The 22,058-nt window shown below is 44.4% G+C and overlaps 1 protein-coding gene across 3 annotated transcripts in view; it reads right to left on the bottom strand.

Moving 5' to 3' along the window:
• B4GALT6 (beta-1,4-galactosyltransferase 6) overlaps positions 1-22,058 on the bottom strand; it is a 65,303-nt gene that overhangs the window by 14,707 nt on the left and 28,538 nt on the right. For all 3 annotated transcript variants that reach the window (XM_082853676.1, XM_082853674.1, XM_082853675.1), the window contains 2 exons: positions 7,251-7,375; positions 120-236 (listed from right to left, as the gene is read on the bottom strand). In XM_082853676.1, the coding sequence (XP_082709802.1) occupies positions 120-236; positions 7,251-7,375 (242 nt within the window). The remainder of the gene's footprint in view (positions 1-119; positions 237-7,250; positions 7,376-22,058) is intronic.

Below are 22,058 nucleotides of genomic sequence, written 5' to 3'. Positions count from 1 at the left end.
AATTTTACCCAAATATAAAACCAAGGATTAACCTTAAACTACACACTTTTAATCACACAGTATCTAAGAGTTTACTATGTTCTAGTATACCCAGTTACCATTTTGAAAAATATTCTCACCTGTTCAATGACATAAAAGGCAAATTCCAGCCGCTGTTTTTGGAGCATTGGAATCAGATGCAAGAAAAAAATTGGAAGATGTTCATGGCGATTACGGAAAGGAATGAGAACTGCCACCTTTAAAACAAAAGAATCACATATGTAAATAAATACAGCAGCAAGCCCTAGAGGTAAAAGATAAAAACTGACCCTTGAGATTCTCTTACTCATGAATTTTCTCACCAGAGATCCAACAATGGGCAAAAACAGACAAGGCCCTTGCCTTTGTGCCATTTAAGCTCTTGTGAACCTGGAGAGGTATAAATGGGCTCTGAAGGCCGTTCTAGGGATTGTGGTCCTTATCCTATGAAAACCATGAACGTCGTGGAAAGATTTTAAAAGAGTGATAAAATCAGCTTTGGTTAAAAAAAAAAAAAAAAATCAGCTTTGGTGATGGCAAACACTACTATGAAGAGCAGTGTAAAGCAGACTGGAGAAAACCAAAAGTGGGCTCAGGGAGCTGGTTAGAGATTAATGCAAAGTCAAGACAAGAGGTAATGGTAGCTTGAACAGAGGCCGGGTAGAGGACAAGAAGAGAAGTGCATGAATTTTTGAAAACACTGAAGAGGTAAATGAACAGGATTTGTTCCTGGAATGGATACAAGGAGTGAGGGAGAGGGATGTGTCCAGACTGATTTCTAGGTTTTAAAGTAGATCATAAATAATAAGTTTATGGGTTTAAATTGAATTTAAAAGAGATTCCACCTGAATATCTAGTATCGAACATGGCTCACCTGGTCTAGAGATATTTTTGAAAAATATAACAGATATATCATGGAATATAAATGAAGTTTGATAATTATATTAATATAATATTTTTCATCTAATCAAAATGCACAATTAAATTTTTGATACACTGCATGTTTATTTCAGTGGTAGGATAATATTCAGTTTAAAAATGATAATAAAATTATGTTAAAATGTTAAGCTCAACAAAAAAGATAAGGTAAACAAGCACGAGCATCAGAGAAATTCATCCCTTAAATAAACCAAAGAAATGTGTATCTTATGTAATCAAAAAAAAAAAAAACACGTTTACAGGAATTAAAATGGTTTCTCAGTAGACCAATCCTTCTTCTAATAAGAAAAAAAATGATCAAGACTCTCAAAATCAAGACTAAAAATCACTGTTTACAAAGTGTGCTACTATAATATGGGAATAAATGAATAATGATCAATCATCACTTACTCAAGTCCTCTTTCCTGGATCCAAACTTCATCATATACAAGTCAAGTGACCCTACAATTCAGATTTTGCCCTTGAAAAAGCTAAAATGTTTTCTAACCATTGCTTTTCTTAGCAATTTCTGAGCTAAGCTAGCCTTATGATAATTGTGAATTTTCTAAAAACTGAAATTAAAACAAATAAGTTTTCTACAGATTATAAATTCTAAAATCAGAAGACCTAAATAGGCATTTCTCTAAAGAAGACATACAGATGGCCAACAGGCACATAAAAAGATGCTCAACATCACTAATTATTAGAGAAATGCAAAATCAAAACTACAGTGAGGTATCACCTCACACCAGTCAGAAGAGCCATGATCAAAAAGTTTACAAATAACAAATGCTTGAGAGGGTATGGAGAAAAGGGGCCCCTCCTACACTGTTGGTGGGAATGGAAATTGGTGCAGCCACTATGGAAAACAGTATGGAGGTTCCTTAAAACACTAAAAATGAGCTACCACATGATCCTGCAATTCCATTCCTGGGTATATATCTGGAAAAGATGAAAACTCTAATTCAAAAAGATACATGCACCCCAATGTTCACAGCAGCACTATTTACAATAACCAAGACATGGAAGCAACCTAAGTGTCTGTCAACAGATGAATGGATAAAGAAGATGTGGCATATATACACAATTGAATATTAGCCATAGAAAAGAATGAAATATTTGCCATTTGCAGCAACATGGATGGACCTAGAGATTATCATACTAAGTGAAGTAAATCATACAGACAAAAACAGACATTATATGATATTACTTATATGTGGAATCTAAAAAATGATATAAATGAATCTATATACAAAATAGAAACAGGCTCACAGATGTAGAAAAGAAACTCATGGTTACCAAAGGGGAAACGGGAGGAGAGGGAGAAATTAGGGAGTATGGGATTAACAGATTCACACTACTATATATAAAATAGACAAGCAACAAGGATTTACTGTATAGTGCAGGGCACTATATTCAGTATCTTTTAATAACCTATAATGGAGAAGAATCTGAAAAGAAATATATATATATATATATGCACTTTGCTGTACACCTGAATGAATCACTTTGCTGTATACCTGAAACTAACATAACGCTGTAAATCAACTATAGTCCAATTAAAAAATGCCAAAAAAATTATAAATTCCAAAATCATTAGATTTTCAAAGAACATAAGAATCAAAATATGTCTAAAAACAATGTCTATGTGTCATTCTATATTTTGGATTTTTAAATACAGCCTAATAAACTGGTTAAACAGAAAATTATGTAAAAACATTAAACATGGGACTTATTAAAATTTCAACTATACCAAATAAATTTTACTGATGAATGAATAAATGTAAATAATTGACAATGCATAGCTTTAGGATCTGATCCTACTTGTAAAATCAGGACATGACATTAGATGTAGTCAATAGAAAATAGTAACATTTACCTGTGTATTTTACATTACCAGGATCATACATGAGAGAAAATTTTAAATTATTAAAATAGTTTTATTTTAAAAGAGAACAACACATGGTTTCATAAAATTGAAGACATCTAAACTAAAAACTCCACCACTAATTTTCCCTTAATGATGATGAGATAGTGGAAAAGAGAAAGAGACAATGGCTGTTCTGAGGCTGATACTTTCATGTCTACATTGATTCACATTTGGTAAGTGGTAGGAACCAAAGGGGCTCTGGTGCCTCGGCCAGCCCCACTCTGGGTCCCATTCTTCTTTGGTTTGCTCCATAACGTGGCTCTTGGCTTATGAGCCTGAGGACCACGAGGCTACAGAACAATACGGAACCCACATCTAAGAGTCCCTCCTGGGCTTCCCTGGTGGCGCGGTGGTTGGGGGTCCGCCTGCCAATGCAGGGGACACGGGTTCGTGCCCCTGTCCAGGAAGATCCCACATGCCGCGGAGCGGCTGGGCCCGTGAGCCATGGCCGCTGAGCCTGCGCGTCCGGAGCCTGTGCTCCGCAACGGGAGAGGCCACAACAGTGAGAGGCCCGCGTACTGCAAAAAAAGAGTCCCTCCTGTACCCCACACAATGGCCACGGTTGGTGCTGAGCACTCCCTTCTGACTGAGGAGACTTGCTGACAGGCCTCAGTATCCATTGTTGGCATCTCCACAGAATTCCCAAATCTATACAACTCCCAAAGCAGTTCAGGAACCCCTAAGTTTACTCTTAGGATAGGAAACTGCTGTGAAAGTGAAAGGAGAAAAAGGAGTTAGATGGCAAGTACAAATCCCTACCACTGACCTTATCTGAAATATATCAGTGTGATAACTTCTAGCAAAATTAGGGTCGAAATTACTCTTCTTGGTTTTGAATTTGGCCACAAGTTGGCTGCCTATGATGTAAATGGGCTATAAAAGCAGTTAAGACGCATTGTAGATATTTAAGGAAAGACGCTATTAAAAAGCTGCAGAGTCCATATTAAAGACAGCCCAGATTAAATACAATGAGGCTGAGTAATCAGTTGAACATCTAAGAATAAACAAAGGTTGTCATGGCCCCTAATACAGTAATTTCTTCAATAAAACATTTAAAATATTGAGTTGATTTTTCCTTAATATTATATGGAAACTGAGAGTATTATAAGAGAAAGAAAATGACCAGTGTCATGGCAAGTTCAAAGAAGCTAAACTGTTGTTTTTACAACAAATGCATGTCCACATATTAATGAGACAGTTATCAAAGGTTTTGAATATGCCTAAAGTAAATTTTTTATTAAAACAAAGCTAAATAGCATCTAAAAATTCATTTGGCACGTCCCTTCCTTTGGCTGTGGAATGTCACTGTCAACAGTTTACAATTTATTGTCTAGGAAGAGAAGATCTCGGTATTCTGTGGTAATTTATCTCCAGGTTTAATAGCCTTTGTTTCAGGACATTCTTTCTTACATGTGCCCTAATCTGCTGTTGGAGCCACTCTCCTGTTGAAGCATCTCCGCTGGAGATAGAACTAAACATCTGGTCATTACCTTCGGAAAAACAAGAGTCATCTTCATGAATCTCTCCTCACCACCTCTTGGTCAAGCAAACTTATCCACACGCACTTCGCTCCCACTTTAAAACCACTAATCTTACGGAATGTATGCACCTATTTTTCATCCTTGCTCATCTTCTCCTACACTCACCATGAAGAGATGAGCAAGAAGAATGTTGACTACATAAATTTTCCCCACCAAGATTTTGCCCTAGTTTCAAACTTCAAGCACACTACCGCTACGATGTCCCCAAATGACACGGCTTCTGACTTGCCTACCTTTCAGGGCGCACTAGCTGTCTGCCACTGACTAAGACAGAACAGAGTAGAAGCTGCCAAGCCTTCATTCTCCTGCAGTGTTTCAGGTCCCTCCTCCCCTCCCCCTCACTTCCAGTGCCTACGGGAGCTTCTTAAACAGGAGGCACGCGATAAAAATTGCAGGTTCGAGTCCCTTTCCACCAACAGAATCAGGATGTCTGAGGACTGAGTTCAAGAATCTTCTTTTTTACCAAACACCCCAGGTAGCTCTGAAACACGTGGCTAAGACCCATCTTAGAGGAACCTTGGACTAGAAACACAACTCCAGGCCTCCGAGCAGATAACCCCATCAAGCAGTTGCCTGATTCTTTAAAGGCTTAGGTTTTAGACCAAAGTGGTTCAGGCCTCCACCTGAACCCTGAATGGAACACAGGCAACATCACAGGTAAACACTTCACTTTAATGACCTGAAAAGCATCACCTTGCTCCTCTGCCAACCTCCCTTTTAGAAATAATCTTGCCTCTACAAGGCACCCGACCTGTGCTCAATCTTCCACTGCGACCTGCGATGTTCAAAATACCTAGGAATTGGTGAAATCACTAATTTTAGAAGATTAATTCCACTTGATTGGTCTTTGATGAACTTAGTTGGTATTTTTTTAAAAAGAAAAAGATCCTCAAATATTAACAATCAAGTTGATAGCAGATGTTTCACATAAATCTAGTTACTTCTTGTTTCCTTCTCTCTCAACTCAGTTTGATTAAGTATACCAGGTATAGGTCACCTCTGAACGATCTCCAAATTCCCTCTCATACCTTGAGCTGCGTAGCTCAGAACTAGAGACTATATTCTGAGAAGGGTTTGTGCATAACTGAAATAAGAGCAACAGTACCATATAGTTCCCAAATAAAATAAGCCAATTTTTAGATCCCTGAATTAGCTGGCTCCTGAAACTTCACTTTCAAAACTGTTACCTACTGATTCGCTGGAGTTTACAGTCTACTAAAATCTCTAAGTAGAAACTACTTATGTGTGATATACCTCTCCTCTAGAAAATGAGACGAAAACAAACGCTAAAATTTAAAATCCAACATCTGATGTAGACCACTGAAGAAAGGACAAGAAGACTTAATTTTCCTGATCCCAACTTATCCTACTGCTATACCACACAGTGCACACGTGAGAGGTATACATCACGTGTATTAATATACATCTGAGAACCAACCTCCATTCTACCCCACAGCCTTTGTGATTGAGTATGCTTTTTCTTCTGTTAGCATTCAACGTACATACTCATCACCCAAGTAAGAAAAAGAATTTATTTTGCCCAGGACATTTTTTAAAGTAACATTATGTAAATTGGGCCATATTTTATATACAAATGTGACGAAACTCAATCATGAAATAGGAAAAAATTCATTTATTATCCGAATCTGATCTGGGAAATAGTATAAAACAACTGTAATATAGAATGTGTTGCCAAAATCTGTACTGGAATCCATTTCAGCAGCTTTACAACTTGTTTGAGGGAAAAAACCCCAAACATTTAGTTAATAATTTGTAACAAGACATGTATCTGTCTCATAAACTCAACAAAACTGGGTTTAGCGCTTCCCCTTTATACAAGAGAGGGTAAGCTCTACGTTAGGGATGCAGACGTAAATAATACACATCCCCAACACCCCCAAACACAAAGAGTTCAAGGCCATTTAAGTCAGAGGGCTTTTATCATAAGCTTAACAGCATACAATTCTCCTTCCCAGGAGTGACTTTTTTTGGTACCAAAAGACAAAACATTTAAGCAAAATACTGATATTTAAAAGAGGAACTGGAAACTGTTTCCAGATTCAGGCTAAAGCACAATTCTTTAGGATGTAGTATCTGATTTAATCATATGTAGTTTTCACTTGAATTACATAAATGCTGTTTCCTATTCAAACATAACATTACATGAACACGTGCTTATTAACCAATTTCACAGTACTGAGAACAACTGATTTAAACCATGGTTTTCAATTTTTTTAAGCAGCAGGGGCAGGCCCACTTCCTTAGAGTTTTTCAAACAAAACATTAAAAGTAGGATTCTGATATATCAAAAAGATTAAAAGCCTGTGCTCTGTCTTCTGAAACAGAGGCAAAGAAGAGCCCGAAGTTCTTTTTGTGTCCTGCAGTGACCGCCGAGCAGCGTCTTTAGAATGCTGGGACTCAGGAACCCCAATGCTGGGCCCAACTGGAAACCACTGTTTCCAGGCCTTGGTGGGGCTATGCCTGTAGGTGTCAGTAACCACTAGGGACAGCAGCAGGAAGCAAAGAAATCACAGCCTCTCTTCCAAACAGAACAGGAAAAATCATCTGTTTTCCAAGCCAATCTCAAGCAAGGTACTTATCACCAGGATCTCCAAGAGACTGAACACAGGAGCATGTATCTGTATACGCACAGGTGCCATTCAGCTTCACAGGTAACACGATTAACTCACATTTGGACTGTGAATACTTACACATTAAACACAAACATTTTGATGTCTTAAATTTATCAAGACAAAGGGATCTGACTGTATATTCTGAATCAAACACACTTTTCCTCAAATGCATAGTAACAGTCACACTACTTATGAAAAAATGGACCTCACCTTCCACCTGGGTTTACAGTCTTTAGGCCTCCAGTGACCTCCTGGCTCAATATCTAAATCCTTGGAGAAGAGGTGATGAATTTCATCAAAACTGACTTCACTTACATTGACATTGAGGAATCCCCCTAAAAGGTCAAAAATGTGAAGAATTGTTTTAATACGAAGTCAGACAAACAACAATCAGTAGGGTGATGGCATAATGTAGTTGCTGAGATGGTACCATTTATTATTATCACCATATAATTGTTAATATCACCTTTCAGTTTTGGTTTGGATGATAAATTATATGGTCATCCTACTATCTTTGGTAAATCAGCCAAAGAAAATCAAAGCACTTAAACTTTTTGCTTTTGAGTAATATGGTGAATATTATAATATTCTTTGCGAAATGTTTGCATGTCATTACAATGTAGCTTATCATTCCAATTTATTCAAGTATTTAAAAACTAGTTTTTAATTTCAACATAATCAACACAGGAGACAATGAACACACAGTACGTAAGAGTTAATTAAGCAGTTAAGTTTGACAGGGAGCTCAATCTTAGCTTCTATGTACTGGGGAAATTATCTAACTTCTCTGTGCCTCAGTTTCCTTATCTGTAAAAAGAGATGGTAATACCTGCCTCCCGCTGTGGTTGTATCCATTAGATGAAACAATGCCAGGCACAAAGGTACACATTCAGTAAATTTAGCTACTATTATTATCATCTACTTTACTGACATTTCTTCAGAGAGAGAATTCACAAACACAATTCAACAAATTTATTTTGAGCACCTACCATGCATCCCCTTGACGGCAAAACGGAAAAACTATAAACTTCTAAGATGCTCCTGGTCTACTAAGCACTCACTCTCCAAATTAACAAATATATGATATTCCTAGAAATGTTTTTACTAACAGTTTTTCTAACATATACCATGGAAACAGGAATGACTCTTGGATGGAAAACCATTTCCATTACCTCAATCAAAACCAACTAAGGGGGCTTCCCTGGTGGCACAGTGGTTGAGAGTCCGCCTGCCAATGCAGGGGACACGGGTTCGTGCCCTGGTCCGGGAAGATCCCACATGCCGCGGAGCAGCTGGGTCCGTGAGCCATGGCCGCTGAGCCTGCACGTCCGGAGCCTGTGCTCCGCAACGGGAGAGGCCACAACAGTGAGAGGCCCGCGTACCGCAAAAACAAAAACAAACAAACAAAAAAACCAACTAAGAATTAAGAGAACTAAGGACTAACAAAACTAAGTTCTTTCACCTCCTTGTCTCATGAAATACAAACCAACAACTATTGAGGTTTCCCATTTCAAGTCTTCCGAGCTCAGTGGCCATGATTCCACACATACAGTCAGCCCTCCATATCCACAAGGTTGGTTGAAATCTGTGGATGCAGAGCCCACACATGGAGGGCTGACTGAAAGGGATCTGAGTATCCTCAGATTTTGGTACCCTGGGGGTCCTTGAACCAATCCCCCTTGGATACTGAGGGATGACTGTAAAGCACTCAGTTCCTCTTCGAGGGAGCCTCTTTCCTTTCCTCTCTTCCTGCTATTCTATATTCTATAAGGTTTCACAGCCACTCGTCTTCCCATCCGCACTCTTCATCCTAAGTAGGAAGGAACATCCGTCAGTGGCTTCCACTAAGCACTTAGGCATACTAGAGAGAAGTATTTCAAAATGTAAATGCCTAGGTTCCACAGAGTAAGCGAGGAAAAAATCTGCGATCTTCTAATGTCTGCCTGTTCTCCTGACAATGTTTGCTGTCTTTTATAACCAAATACCCATCCTTTAGTGTGACAAGATATGCAAAGTAGCTAATCTTAGAAAGGTCAGATTTACCTAAAGAGTAACCTAGGAACTTACACAGAAAGGACAGATCAAATGTAAGATCCATCGGTCAATGTGAGTACAGACTACCATGACTCAGCTGACAAAACAGACTGTGGCACTGTAATAAGACAAAAGTCACACAAAGAAATCTGATGCATTTAACGGTATGCATAATTCCTAAAATGATAGTAATTAGGCTAAATAATAAGCTGTTCATATAAGGAACTGAAGTTGGTATTCCTTATGCACTTTTAAACCAATTTTTTTGCCTTTTTCCAGCTTTATAGCTTCAACAGCTGTAACCAACATTATTGTCAGTAGTTTTCTCCAGTATCATTTGCGTTTAATTTTCATCTTGAACGCACATGTGCCAGCAAATTAAGAGACAGGCCTTATATCTTTCTCCTCAGTAGACAGGGCCTCTGGGGTCCATCACTTACAATCCCTGATGCCCAAGGCACCCGAAGTTCACCTCCCTCTCCATCGGCCCCCCATTCACATTCCTCAGAGACCCTTAGCAGCTTTTCTATGTGCTTATTGCTCTTTGATCTGAAATCTTAATATCTTACTGGCTGAAGGCCAAAGATGACCCAGTGGCATGAGGCTGTCATGCCAGGAGTAATAGCAACATCACTATTGGGAGTGGGTATGAAGGGATGGGGGACAGGCTCCAGGACAGGCAGCGCCACCGCTGGAAACAGCAAGTGTGTGATCAGAAAGAGAGAGAAAGGAAAATAAACACTAATTAGTGGAGGTGGGGTGGGGGGGCAGCAGGGTGTGATGAGAAAAACAACTTTTGTTTCTCTGAAAAAACAACCACTTATTTCTGAGTTGCTGCCTGTGCGTTTCACAGTGTGATACCCCTGCTCACACCCAGGGTCTGGATATTTAGATAAGAACTTGAGTTTAGGGACTTCCTTGGGGCGCAGTGGTTGGGAGTCCGCCTGCCAATGCAGGGGATGCAGGTTCGAGCCCTGGTCCGGGAAGATCCCACATGCTGCGGAGCAACTAAGCCTGTGCGCCACAAGTACTGAGCCTGCGCTCTAGAGCCTGTGAGCCATAACTACTGAGCCTGCGCTCTAGAGCCCGCAAGCCACAGCTACTGAAGCCTGTGCACCTAGAGCCCGTGCTCCGCAGCAGGAGAGGCTGCCGCAGTGAGAGGCTCAGGCACCTCAGTGAGGAGCAGCCCCTGCTCACCACAACTAGAGAAAGCCCGCGCGCAGCAACAAAGACCCAACGCAGCCAAAAATAAATAAATAAATAAATGTATTTATTAAAAAAGAAAGAACTTGAGTTTAGGATTTCCACCATTTAAGTGCCTGCTCTGCTTCTCCCGGGGAACCTTTTAAAATAAACACTCAGAGTTAAGCCCGCAAAAAGTTAGTGACCTCTACCCCGGCAACCTTTTAAGTCCTAGGTGCTTGCTGTCCTGCTCTCCATCTCCTGCTGGCTGGTGGCCTGGGATAGAGGATGGCACTCCCCCGCCTCACTGTGCCCTGGCCCCCTCTGGGATCCGTGACTAAATCCTGAGACTCTACTTCCTTTGTGTGGGTGTACTGAAACTGCACCTTGCATCAGAATGACCCCCTGGGCTCCACTTCCCCAAAGTGGGAGCTCGGATGCCCAGGGAGCTACCTGCCAACCAGTAAGGCTGGCTGGTGCCCCCTCACACGGCAGGTCATAATCCTCATGTTCTTAATTCAGTACAGCAGCTCCAGCTGCTGAATACAGCTGAAGAAGAGGACGGGGTCGTGGGCGCAGTCTGTACACCCATCCGATGCCTTGGCGCTGCGGGTGGCTCTCTTCCCCCTCCAGACCGCTCAGTCTCCCTGGGAGGATCCATTGCTGGCCGGCAGTCAGTGCCGCTGCGCTGCACTGTTGTGTGTTGTGCCGCCAGGCTCTGCTGAGAATCCCCACCCTAAACTGTTGGTGCTGTAAAAGGTCAGACTCCGCTGCAGAGACGAGCCAGCAGCCCCAGTCTGAAGCAGCTCTGTCTCCCATTATCCTCCAAAGGAGACCCCACTCGGGGTCAGGTGTGGAGGTGATTGGCGACCATCACATATGCCAAGTCTGGGCACTGGGCCAAGGCGAGCTAACCTGGACTGTCAGGTTCTGCCTCTTTCCCCCACGCAGGGACAGGGCTGGGGGACAGGCTATGATGTACTGGGAGCCAAGGAGAGCTCCCCAGGGCCCTGGAGCCGGAGGGGCAGGCCGGCTGCTGGGCCCACTGTGTCGTGTCAGGACTGGGTGCTGAGCCTGGGGAGCCGGCCTAACCCCTGAGGAGGCAGCGCTATCAGGGCCATCGTGGCACCCGGGAGGCAAAACGCTGCAAGGCAAGCGCATCACATGCTGCTAAAAGTGGGGCCCCAAGTGCTTGGTACCAGCTCCTCCCACGTCCCCAGAGGATGTTAAAAAACTACCAGAAGCCTGTGAGACCCCCATGGCTTGGGCGTTATGGAGCACAGTGGCATATCTACATACCAAGTCGTGAAGGTTACTACGTTCTCGGGGCCTGGAGCTTGCCCCAATACATCTGCTAATGTTGCACAGCTGGAGGTGGAGGTGGACCCTGACCCTCAGCAGTTGACTGGGACCCCCTAGAATGGGAGGTGGCAGCAGAGGAGTTAGGGAAGAGGCGACCTCTGTCCCAGGCATTCCCTGTTACAATCCATCATACCAAAACATCCAACGATGGCCAGTGTGAATGAGGAACAGAGACACCTAACTATACCATGATAGAAATGCAAGGTTTTTTAGAAAAATTCGTTCAAAAGAAGAGGGAGAAGGGCACTGATTGGCTCTTAGGGGTCTTTGGAACTGGTTCCGAGCGTTGTTTACAGAGAAAGAGACCCCTCCAAGCCTCTGAGCCCAGAGACAGAAGGAAGAAGCTCGGCCTCCCTCGCAAGATGAGCAACAAGCTCTCCACACTGGCAGCTGCAGAGATCAGGGTCCCTGCTGACTTAATCTCGGGACAGCTGAACGCAAATTAGAAGCCTTTGTTCAGGTGCTGCCGGCTCCTCAGGAGACTGTGGTCCCATCCCAAAGGATGATGCTGTCACCTCTCAGAATGTTCCCGCCCCAGCAGCAGAACCCAGGATCCCACACCCTGATCTGTGAGAGTGACAGCCACCAAGGCCCCTGTCCTAGGGACCCTGCAGTTCCCCGAGCTTGTCCCTCCTCTCGGGGACAATCACCTGTTCACTTCTCTAATTATCCACTGGGATGCTCTCATTGACACTGGAGCCCAAATTACGTTGCTTCCCCGAACCCCTCCGAACAGAAATGAAGGGCACCCTGTAAATTACAAGGCACAGCAAGTAGGACAGCAGAAGTCACTACTGGAACAACCTTTCTTAAAAATCTTTTAGTGGTGGCCCCTTAACCCTACCTTTTCCTGACATGGGTATGGATGCCCTGACCACATACATGGAGGATCAGGACCCACACCTGGTCCCATGGAGTATAATCCCCACCATCTTGGGCCTTGCAGCTCTGCCACCCGGGGGGGAACCCTGACTCCTCTGGCTTCCCTGATCCCGCAGCCTGTGCCCACTGTGGGTCCCGGGCCCCGGTGTCGTCACACACGTGGTTCTCCACGCGTTTCTCCTTCCCTCCACCTCCCCGCACCCCGGAGTCCTGTCTGCTCACTCCAGGGCACTTCAGTCTCTCTGAGAACAGTCACATCACTGAACAGACACCCCCAATTCAGCTCTCTGCCCCCTCATGTCAAAGCCTGCCACATTCACCCCCATTACACTGGGAGTAGGTCTGCTACTACCCTCAACAGGACTGAGACGCCTCAAGGTGACCCTGCACTGAGCATAAAACAACACGTCATTACAGCAAACCCCACCCTGGGAGCCAAGCCGGCCGAGCGCTCTGGGCTGTTAGACCAAAGGCCAGCCTTAGCGCAGCAGCAGCAGTGTGACTCTTTAGCACAGACAGCTTGGGTAACCGTTTAGCTCTGGATTACTCACCCGCCCAGGAAGGAGGTGTATGTGCTGTAAGGGGCACCACCTGCTGTGTGTATATTAATAACTCTGGACAAACTCAGACAAATTTACAAAAGATGGCCCGAGATGTGGTACTAGTATTCCACAATGTCACCTAAGTTTTAAATCAAATACCTATCTTAACCTTATCCAAGGGCTTTGATTTATCTTCTTGGCTAGACCCCAACTAATGGGGGGAGAGTGGTTACAGACAGGATTTCAAATTGTCATTTGTCTAGTGATATTGCTGATGGCATTTTTGCTTTGCTCAAATGTTTCGTGTGCTGGGAGATCAAAACCCTGCCAGAGGCTTTTACTATCTCCACCGTCCAGAGAGTGCCTATGATCTTCCCTAAAGATTAACGGTGAGGCATCACGGGATCAATTGTGATGAGAAAAACAACTTTTGTTTTTCTGAGTTGCTGCCTAGGCATTTCACAGTGCGATAACCCTGCTCACATCCAGTGTCTGGACATCTAGATAAGGGCTTGAGTTTAGGATTCCCGCCGTAAGTTCCCACTTTGCTTTTCCAGGGGCACCTTTTAAAACAACCACTTAGGGGCTTCCCTGGTGGCGCAGTGGTTGGGGGTCCGCCTGCCGATGCGGAGGGTGCAGGTTCGTGCCCCGGTCCGGGAGGATCCCATGTGCTGCGGAGCGGCTGGGCCCATGGCTGCGCGTCCGGAGCCTGTGCTCCGCGGTGGGAGGGGCTGCGGCAGTGAGGGGCCCGCGTACCACAAAAAAACAAACAAACAAACAAAAAACAACCGCTTAGAATTAAGGCCAAGAGAACTTTGTGACCTCTGCCCCAACCACCTTATAAGAAACAGGTGCTTGGTACCCTGCTCTCATCTCCTGGGACGGAAGACTATCCTTCCCACCAGCTCTTTGCACCCTCCTCCGCAGCTCCCAGGATCCTTAAGTAAGAAAGCTTATGACTCTACTTCCTTGGTGTGGGTGTATTGAAACTGCACCTTCCATCAAAACAACCCTGTGGGTTCCACTTCCCCAAAGCGGGAGCTCAGATGCTGAGGGAGCTACCTGCCAACCACGTGTGGCAGGCTCATGCCCCTTTATTCAAACAGGTCATAATCTGCAAATTCTTAATTTAATATACCAGCTCCAGCTAGCTAGTCAACACATGGTATTAGAATACTTATTTCCTGTGCATAGAAAGTGAAGGGAAAGGGGCATATCATAGAGAGTGGCCAGGAAGAGGCACGGAGAAAATGAGCTAGTGGTGACACAGTTTCCAAACTACCCTCAGTGGAAAAAACCTCTCGAGAGCCTGTGGTCAGGACCTCAAGTCCTTGAGGTAGTCCTTGAGCTAGTGGTGACACAGTTTCCAAACTACCCTCAGTGGAAAGAACCTCTCGAGAGCCTGTGGTCAGGACCTCAAGTCCTTCCTCCCTACTGCACCCACTAAGGCTACTCTCATCTCCTTTACCTACCAGGTGTCCCCTCCAGGTTTCACTCAAGAAAGTGTTTCACCTTCCCACACTGTTGGTGGGAATGTAAACAACCATTATGGAGGACAGTATGGAGGTTCCTTAAAAAACTAAACATAGAGCTATCATATGATCCAGCAATCCCACTCCTGGGCATGTATCCAGAGAAAAGATACTTATGCACCCCAATGTTTATTGCAGTACTATTTACAACAGCCAAGACATGGAAACAATCTTATTGCCCATTGATAGAGGAATGGATAAAGAAGATGTGGTATTTATACACAATGGAATACTACTCAGCCATAAAAAAGAATGAAATAATGCCATTTGCAGCAACATGGATGGACCTAGAGATTATCATACTAAGTGAAATAAGTCAGACAGAGAAAGACAACTATCATATGATATCACTTATATGTGAAATCTAAACAAAAAAAGAAAAAGATACAAATGAACTTATTTACAAAACAGAAACAGATACACAGTCTTAGAAAACAAACTTATGGTTACCAAAGGGGAAAGGTGGGGGAAAGGATAAATGAGAAGTTTGGGATTAACATTTACACACTACTATATATAAAATAGGAAATCAACAAGGACCCACTGTATAGCACAGGGAACTCTGCTCAATATTCTATAATAACATACATGGGAAAAGAATCTGAAAAATAATGGATATATGTATATTTATAACTGAATCACTTTGCTGTACACCTGAAACTAACACAACATTGTAAATCGACTATACTCCAATATAAAATAAAAATTTAAAAAAGAAAAAAAAAAAAAGGAAGCATTCCAGTGCTCTAAAGCCGGGAGAGAAGGCATCCCGCTTTACTTTCAAAGAAGTAAGCAATCAGCCAGACCCGCCCCCTTTACTTCACCTGCTGAGATTTCAAGGGCAACTGAAGAGGAAGGACCCAGTGAGCTCCAGGGACAGATCCCCACCTCCACTCTGTGCTGCACCTGAGGTTTTCCAGTGGGGACACACGCTCTCTCTCCCCAGTTAGAAATTAAAAGGTCGAAAAACATATCTATTGGCTGAAATCTATTTACCCAGCAGTGCAATCATTCAGCACACAAATATAAACAATGTAAATAGTGATTTTCACCCTTTGGAAGGTGGGACCAGGGTTAGAAAGGCAAGAGCAGGAAAACTGGACGCCTAAGAGACGAGAGGCTGCCACTTACCGAGAAGGAAAGTGGAAGAAGACAGTCAGTGGTGAGCTGCCTCTCAGGCTGCGCAACAAAGCCTAAGTGCCAACCTCTTCTGTGTTGTGTGGGAGGGAATAACTTGGTTGTACCACTGGTTACACGGCACATTCACTCTAATGCCAATTCAGCATGAACTGGCAAGACGTGCAGCGATGCCTCCTGCTTTGGGAAGTGGGACCTGAGTGGCCTGGGATCCGTTTGGAACAGCACAGGCCCCAATCAAAAGTTTATGGTTGTGTAGATTACAACATATCACATGACATGGTTTAGGATATTATTTTTTCTATTAAAGTATAATTCTTAAAATAGCAAATATTCAATACATATGAATTACCTGCATTTAAATTTTACTTGAAATGTAAGAAAAAAATGTAAGGCATATCATCTCTAGCCAAAGAGCTGTTTTCTCCATAAATCAACAGGTTTCAGTGACCACTTCACTCAGTTTGGGGCCTACCTGTATTTTTTGGTATCTAAAGCCTAATTCTGCATACTCTGGCTCTTGTCAGTATTTTACCCTCAGGGTTCCCAGTGTGCACTGCCCAAAGACCCGATGGCGTTGTCAGAGAAACCCCTGAATTTCCTCTAGAAATATCCCTTCAGGTGAATTCTCTTCCAAAGTCAGAAAACGATTTTTACGATAAGGTGGCACATCCCTTCCCCCACCCTCTGGGCGGCTGACCGAGGGCAGCTCAGAGGCTGAAAGGTTCCATGAGTCATCTTGCCCCCAGTCACACACAGCCGCCTTTGAAGCCACCACTAGAAACTGCCCACGTCCAATGCTTTCCTTTGGCTTCTCAACTTCTGCAATTGTATAACGTCTACCTACACAAACAACTTCTTACTCAATTATTCTTGAAGTGACCAAATCCTAGTATTCTAAACAGAGTGGTTTTTTAGTCACACATCTCCAATAACAAGGGCAATGCCTCGACACAGGATGGGTGAATGAATAAATGGATGGATGGATGAACGAATGGGTGCATGAACAGATGAGCAGGAATGACAGAGCTGGCCATGTCGAATCCCGTCTCACCTCCCTCTGCTTCCTTCCTTCCTGCATTTCCAAACCTTGGCTCCATCAGGTGCTAAAATATGCCTTTAAGACATTTGTACAAAAGATGTCCCACAGGGGCTTCCCTGGTGGTGCAGTGGTTGAGAGTCCGTCCACCTGCCGATGCAGGGGACATGGGTTCGTGCCCTGGTCCAGGAAGATCCCACATGCCGCTGAGCGGCTGGGCCCGTGAGCCACGGCCGCTGAGCCTGCACGTCCGGAGCCTGTGCTCCACAACGGGAGAGGCCACAACAGTGAGAGGCCCGCGTACCACAAAAAAAAAAAAAAAAAAAAATTAATGATGTGGTTTGTCAAGAAAATATGGTATATCACACACCGCTCTGGCCTTTTCCAATGTGTTTTCTCAAACCATTCAGTTGCCAAGAAGCTTCCATACACTGCATCTCAATGTCTTTTCTAGAATAGCACCTCCACTCCTCATCTTAAGTGAAACACTATTCTTCCTTTCAAACTGTGCTCAGTGCTTACTTCCCGAGGTCCACAATCTTGGGGGTGAGGCATATAAGAAGGTATATAATCTGCAGATTATACCTACACCTCACAAAAATTAATTACTTCCTTCTTTCATAAATTTACCTCCTTTGAAGTTTACGACTTTCAGCCAAACCACCTTCCAATATGCAGCCACATTCACTGAGAGGTGCCCTCCTCTCCCTGGACATCCTGCATGTAACACCCAGCTCCACATTCATACCCTGAGCACCACTGTAACCTAGAATGACTGGCAGTGTCAGAGTTGAAAGCCAGTCAGTTCTGGCTTCAGCTTCTCTCTGCTGTCTCCACATTTTTCCTGTCTCTATGGTCTCCTAATAAAGCAGCTGATTAATTTTGGTGGAGTGGCTAAGAATCACCAGGCCTGCCTGTTGAAAATGGAAGTCCCGGGCCCATTCTCAAAGCCCCTGTGTCAGTAGACATGCGTGGGTCATGTTTGTGGACACCCAGCTTTACCTGAACACATTTCAGGGGCCTGAACTGCCCGCCACTGAGTCCTGCCTCCCAGAGGAAGAAGCTACCTCTCCACTCTCCCAACCTCTCCAGCAAAGAGAAGCAGTCAAGTGACAAGATGCACCCGAAGGTGACTCTGAAACAGAAGTGAACATGAGGACGTGGGCACTCTGCAAAACTGTCTTTCAGTAAAAGTGCTGGCAGAAGCTTCTGGCATTAAGGACCCCAGGAGTGGCACCTCTGGGCACGTCTGATTGGAGCTGTGATCTCTGCCAAGTGGCAACAGGAGATGCTGCCCAGAGTGGTCTGGGCCTTGCTCTGGTGGCTCAGCCTCTGAACTGACCTCTGTGGCCACCCAGGTTTTTTTTAACCAGCATCCCCATGGCTTCTGGTGTAGATCATCTCTGGACCACACGTAGAGAAACCCAGCTCCACGAGTTTCACCCAATCACAGCAATGGACTGCATGTTTGTTCTCCCCACCCCCCAAATTCATATTTTGAAATCCTAACCCCAAATGTGATGGTTTTAGGAGGTGGGCCCTTTGGGGACTGATTACATCATGAGGATGAAGCCCTCATGAATGGCATTAGTGCCATTATAAAACAGACCCCAGAGAGATCCCTCACCCCTTCCACCATGTGAGGATACAGCAAGAAGACAGCCATCTATGAAGCAGGAATCAGGCCCTCACCAAATACCGAATCTGCTGACACCTTAACCTTAGACGTCCAACCACCAGAACTGTGAGAAATAAATATTTGCTGTTTAAGCCACCCAGTATATGGTATTTTTGCTATAGCAGCCCGAACAGACTAAGACACACCCATATACTCACAAACACTGTTATTTTCCCTCCCTTCCTGACCTGCCACACCTGATCAACAATTTTCCATGCTCAAATTCTGCACCCAAGAAATACCACTGAAGAAAATCACGTAAGCACATAATCCCACCACTGAGGTGACAGTACCTAATTTACTGCCTTAAACATAGTAAGCTTTCAGCAGAAACAAGCGTTATATTCTTTGTACATTTTGACCCCCACGGGGTAGGGAGGGCTCTCTTGGCTAACCGGTTAGTGAGCACCTTTTCCTTTATGATTGCTTGACTCCACTTTGCATGCCCTACAACGTTCAAAATATCTACTCCTCCTTCACAAGCTGCTCCATCCTTCTTGGCCACCCCCTCACACGTATCCTTCACACGTATCCCCCTCATCCTTCTTGGCCTCCCCTGCTTTATTAGGAACACAGAAGCAACAGGCCTGAACCCCCTTTACTTTCCCCCCCTCACCTCCAAATGAACGTCACTCCCGCCTCAGGGCAGGAGGTGTCCCCCTACTACTTTCCAAGGCCAGTTCTTCAACCTGAGCACATTCTGTGTCCTGTCACTTTCTCCAAGATCCAGGCTCTCTGGATGCTTCCCTTCTCCTCCCTTCACTCCCCATCTGTCCAGAGTCTTCCCCTCCACGCCCGCAGCGCTTAAGGTTCACTTAAGTCCATCTCTTCCTAAAACGTTGTCCCCTTGACCCCACCTCCTCCATAGATTCCTTCCCCCCAGTCTCCTTCCCTTTCCCACCAAACTTCTTTGTTTTATTCATTTATAATTATTATTTGGCCACGCCATGCAGCTTGCAGGGATCTTAGTTCCCCGACCAGGAATGGAACCTGGGCCCCCTGCAGTGGAAGGCGGAGTCCTAACCACTGGACAACCAGGGAAGTCCCAAACGTCCTTGTTTTAAACCAACTAGTTTTTACAGACTTCTGAGTCACTTCTCAGGACAGTGTATCTTGCTTCTCACGCTGCCGCCCCACTGGAATTGTGCCGACTGTGATTCCGTGAGTGTTCTTCGTGCCCAATTCAATGGCCTTTCACAGTCCCTCATTCTACCTGCTCTGAGGTATGTGACAAGGTGGAGCCCTCTCCTTGCCGTCCTCTGGAACACTGTCCCCTGACTCCCCTATGTCCCTGGCTGCCGTCCCTTCTTTGCTGACCTCCCCTTGCCCCTCAGACATGGATGTTCTCCAGGGGTCCACTCGTAGGACCTCCCCTCCTCTCATCTCCAGCCCAGATCCCTCTGAAGAAATTCAGACCCCAAAAGAACTCTCCTGAGCTTTAAACAGAACAGGCCCAACACTGAACTCATTCACTTCCCCGTTCTCCAAATGTGAGGTTTATCCCGTATTATATGTTTCAGTTAACGGCCACCGAGACAGAAACCTGGAAAGCAGCCCTGATCCCTCAGCTGGTCACCACGTCTCTTCGGCGCCACAGCCCCGGCATGTGCCCGTTGTTCCTCTGGGGCCCTTGCAGGAAGCTCCTCACGGCCCCTCCAGATCCCGGCACTTCCCCATGCTCATCCATTTTCAACTTCTCATCAGAATCATCTTTCCAAACTACCGTCCTAGTTACACCATGTACCTACCTAAAGCAGATGAAGGTTACATTCCCTAAAGCAGTGTTTTCTGGGGTTTCCCTGGTGGTGCAGCGGTTAAGAATCCGCCTGCCAATGCAGGGGACGTGGGTTCGAGCCCTGGTCCGGGAAGATCCCACGTGCCGCGGAGCAACTAAGCCTGTGTGCCACAACTACTGAGCCTGCGCTCTAGAGCCCACGAGCCACAACTACTGAGCCCATGTGCCACAACTACTGAAGCTCGCGTACCTAGAGCCCGTGCTCTACAACAAAAGAAGTCACCGCAATGAGAAGCACGAGCACCGCAACGAAGAGTAGCCCCCGCTCGCAACTAGAGAAAGCCCGTGCGCAGCAACGAAGACCCAATGCAGCCCAAAATAAATAAATTAATTTTTTTTAAAAAAGCAGTGTTTTCTGTTTTTACCCTATTTTGTCCCTAGGCCCTTGGAAAACCATGTGCCCTTATCTTAGAGAGATACACACCAGGCTGTAAATCAACCCTCTGCACACACTCTCAGGGGCTCCGTTCCCTCTGATGCCCACCTCACAGATGCCGACAGCTTCATGGAACACAGGCAGCCCTCGGACTGGTCAGTCCTTTACACAGGGCCCTTCACCTCCCTATGCAGCACACATCCCACTACACACCCACACACCCACCCCGGTCCCAGCGGACCACTCCCCATTCTCAGAACACAGGGCCTCCTGTGCTCGGACACTGCCCCCTCAGCTACCTGCTGAACCATCCTGCAAGACCCACTTCCAATGTCCCCTCTCTCTGAAGTCTCTCTTTCCTTCCAGAAGGAAACTGCTGTCTCCCTTTCATCACATAACAACCCTTCCTCCGAATGTGTAACCCACTCCAGCCGGCAGGCACATACTCAGCTGTGTTTCTCCCCGCCTGCCCCTGCGAACAACACAGGGGCGGCTGCAGGCGGGTCACGACTGCTCCGTTCCTCTGCAGTGGCCCCCATCACTCTTTTCTACAGTAAACGTGGGCATGATGGTTTGTTACATTAAGCATTACCTGAGCTTCTCTGAAGTTTATAAATTCATCTCAAAAAGTCCTTGTAGCTTCTGTTATGTTCCTAAGGCTAGCAACTATAGAAACTATCAGGGTTAAACCACAAAGGCAACTACTCCAAAAATGCTAAGGACAAAATATATAAAAGTCATTACAAATGCACTCTATTTGAATAGGAATTAAAAGATAGGAAATCTACACGTAAGTCCATCTTCATTTTAATGCAAAGTGCACAACTGACATTTTCCATCTCTAACCTCATCCAGAAAATCAAAACATCCATGCTAAGCACTTATTATTTTTCAGCTCTAGATAAAGTGAATTGTTAGCACGGAGAGTGTCACATAAATAAAATAAAACTGAAAGTGGATTCACCCTCTGGAGAACCTATAAATACTAACAATAACAAAGAAGTATTCACTCATATTGTACAAATAACATTTAAAATAGATTTTACACTGTAATTGATTGTGAAATAATGCTGAAATCCATGAAATCAACTTTATGTGAATTCCAACTGGAGAAGTTCAAACTTCATCTTTATGGTAATCCAGTGCCAACAAAAATCAAAAACAAGTTACAGCTAGATAATCAAACAACAACTTTAAGCCTTAACTTCCCTTCTGGTGATTACAGGAATTCAGTATCATACATACTTGAATGGTTTTCATCTAAGTAGATCACCTTCTTACACAGACTCTCCTTGACTATTATTTGGGGAGGTATGGTATTCAATTATTTTGTGTGATATGACAATAAGATTTTTATACATAGGTATTTTATTATGCTGTTCTCTTTCATCAATGGGAAACAATTCTGTTAATTAAAAACAAATTAAGGATGCGTAGCTAAGTAAAAAATGCCTTAACT

This window comes from Leucopleurus acutus, assembly GCF_964270905.1.
Source record: "Leucopleurus acutus genome assembly, chromosome: 13".
NCBI lineage: Eukaryota > Metazoa > Chordata > Mammalia > Artiodactyla > Delphinidae > Leucopleurus > Leucopleurus acutus.
This window is presented reverse-complemented; position numbering and strand designations above follow the sequence as displayed.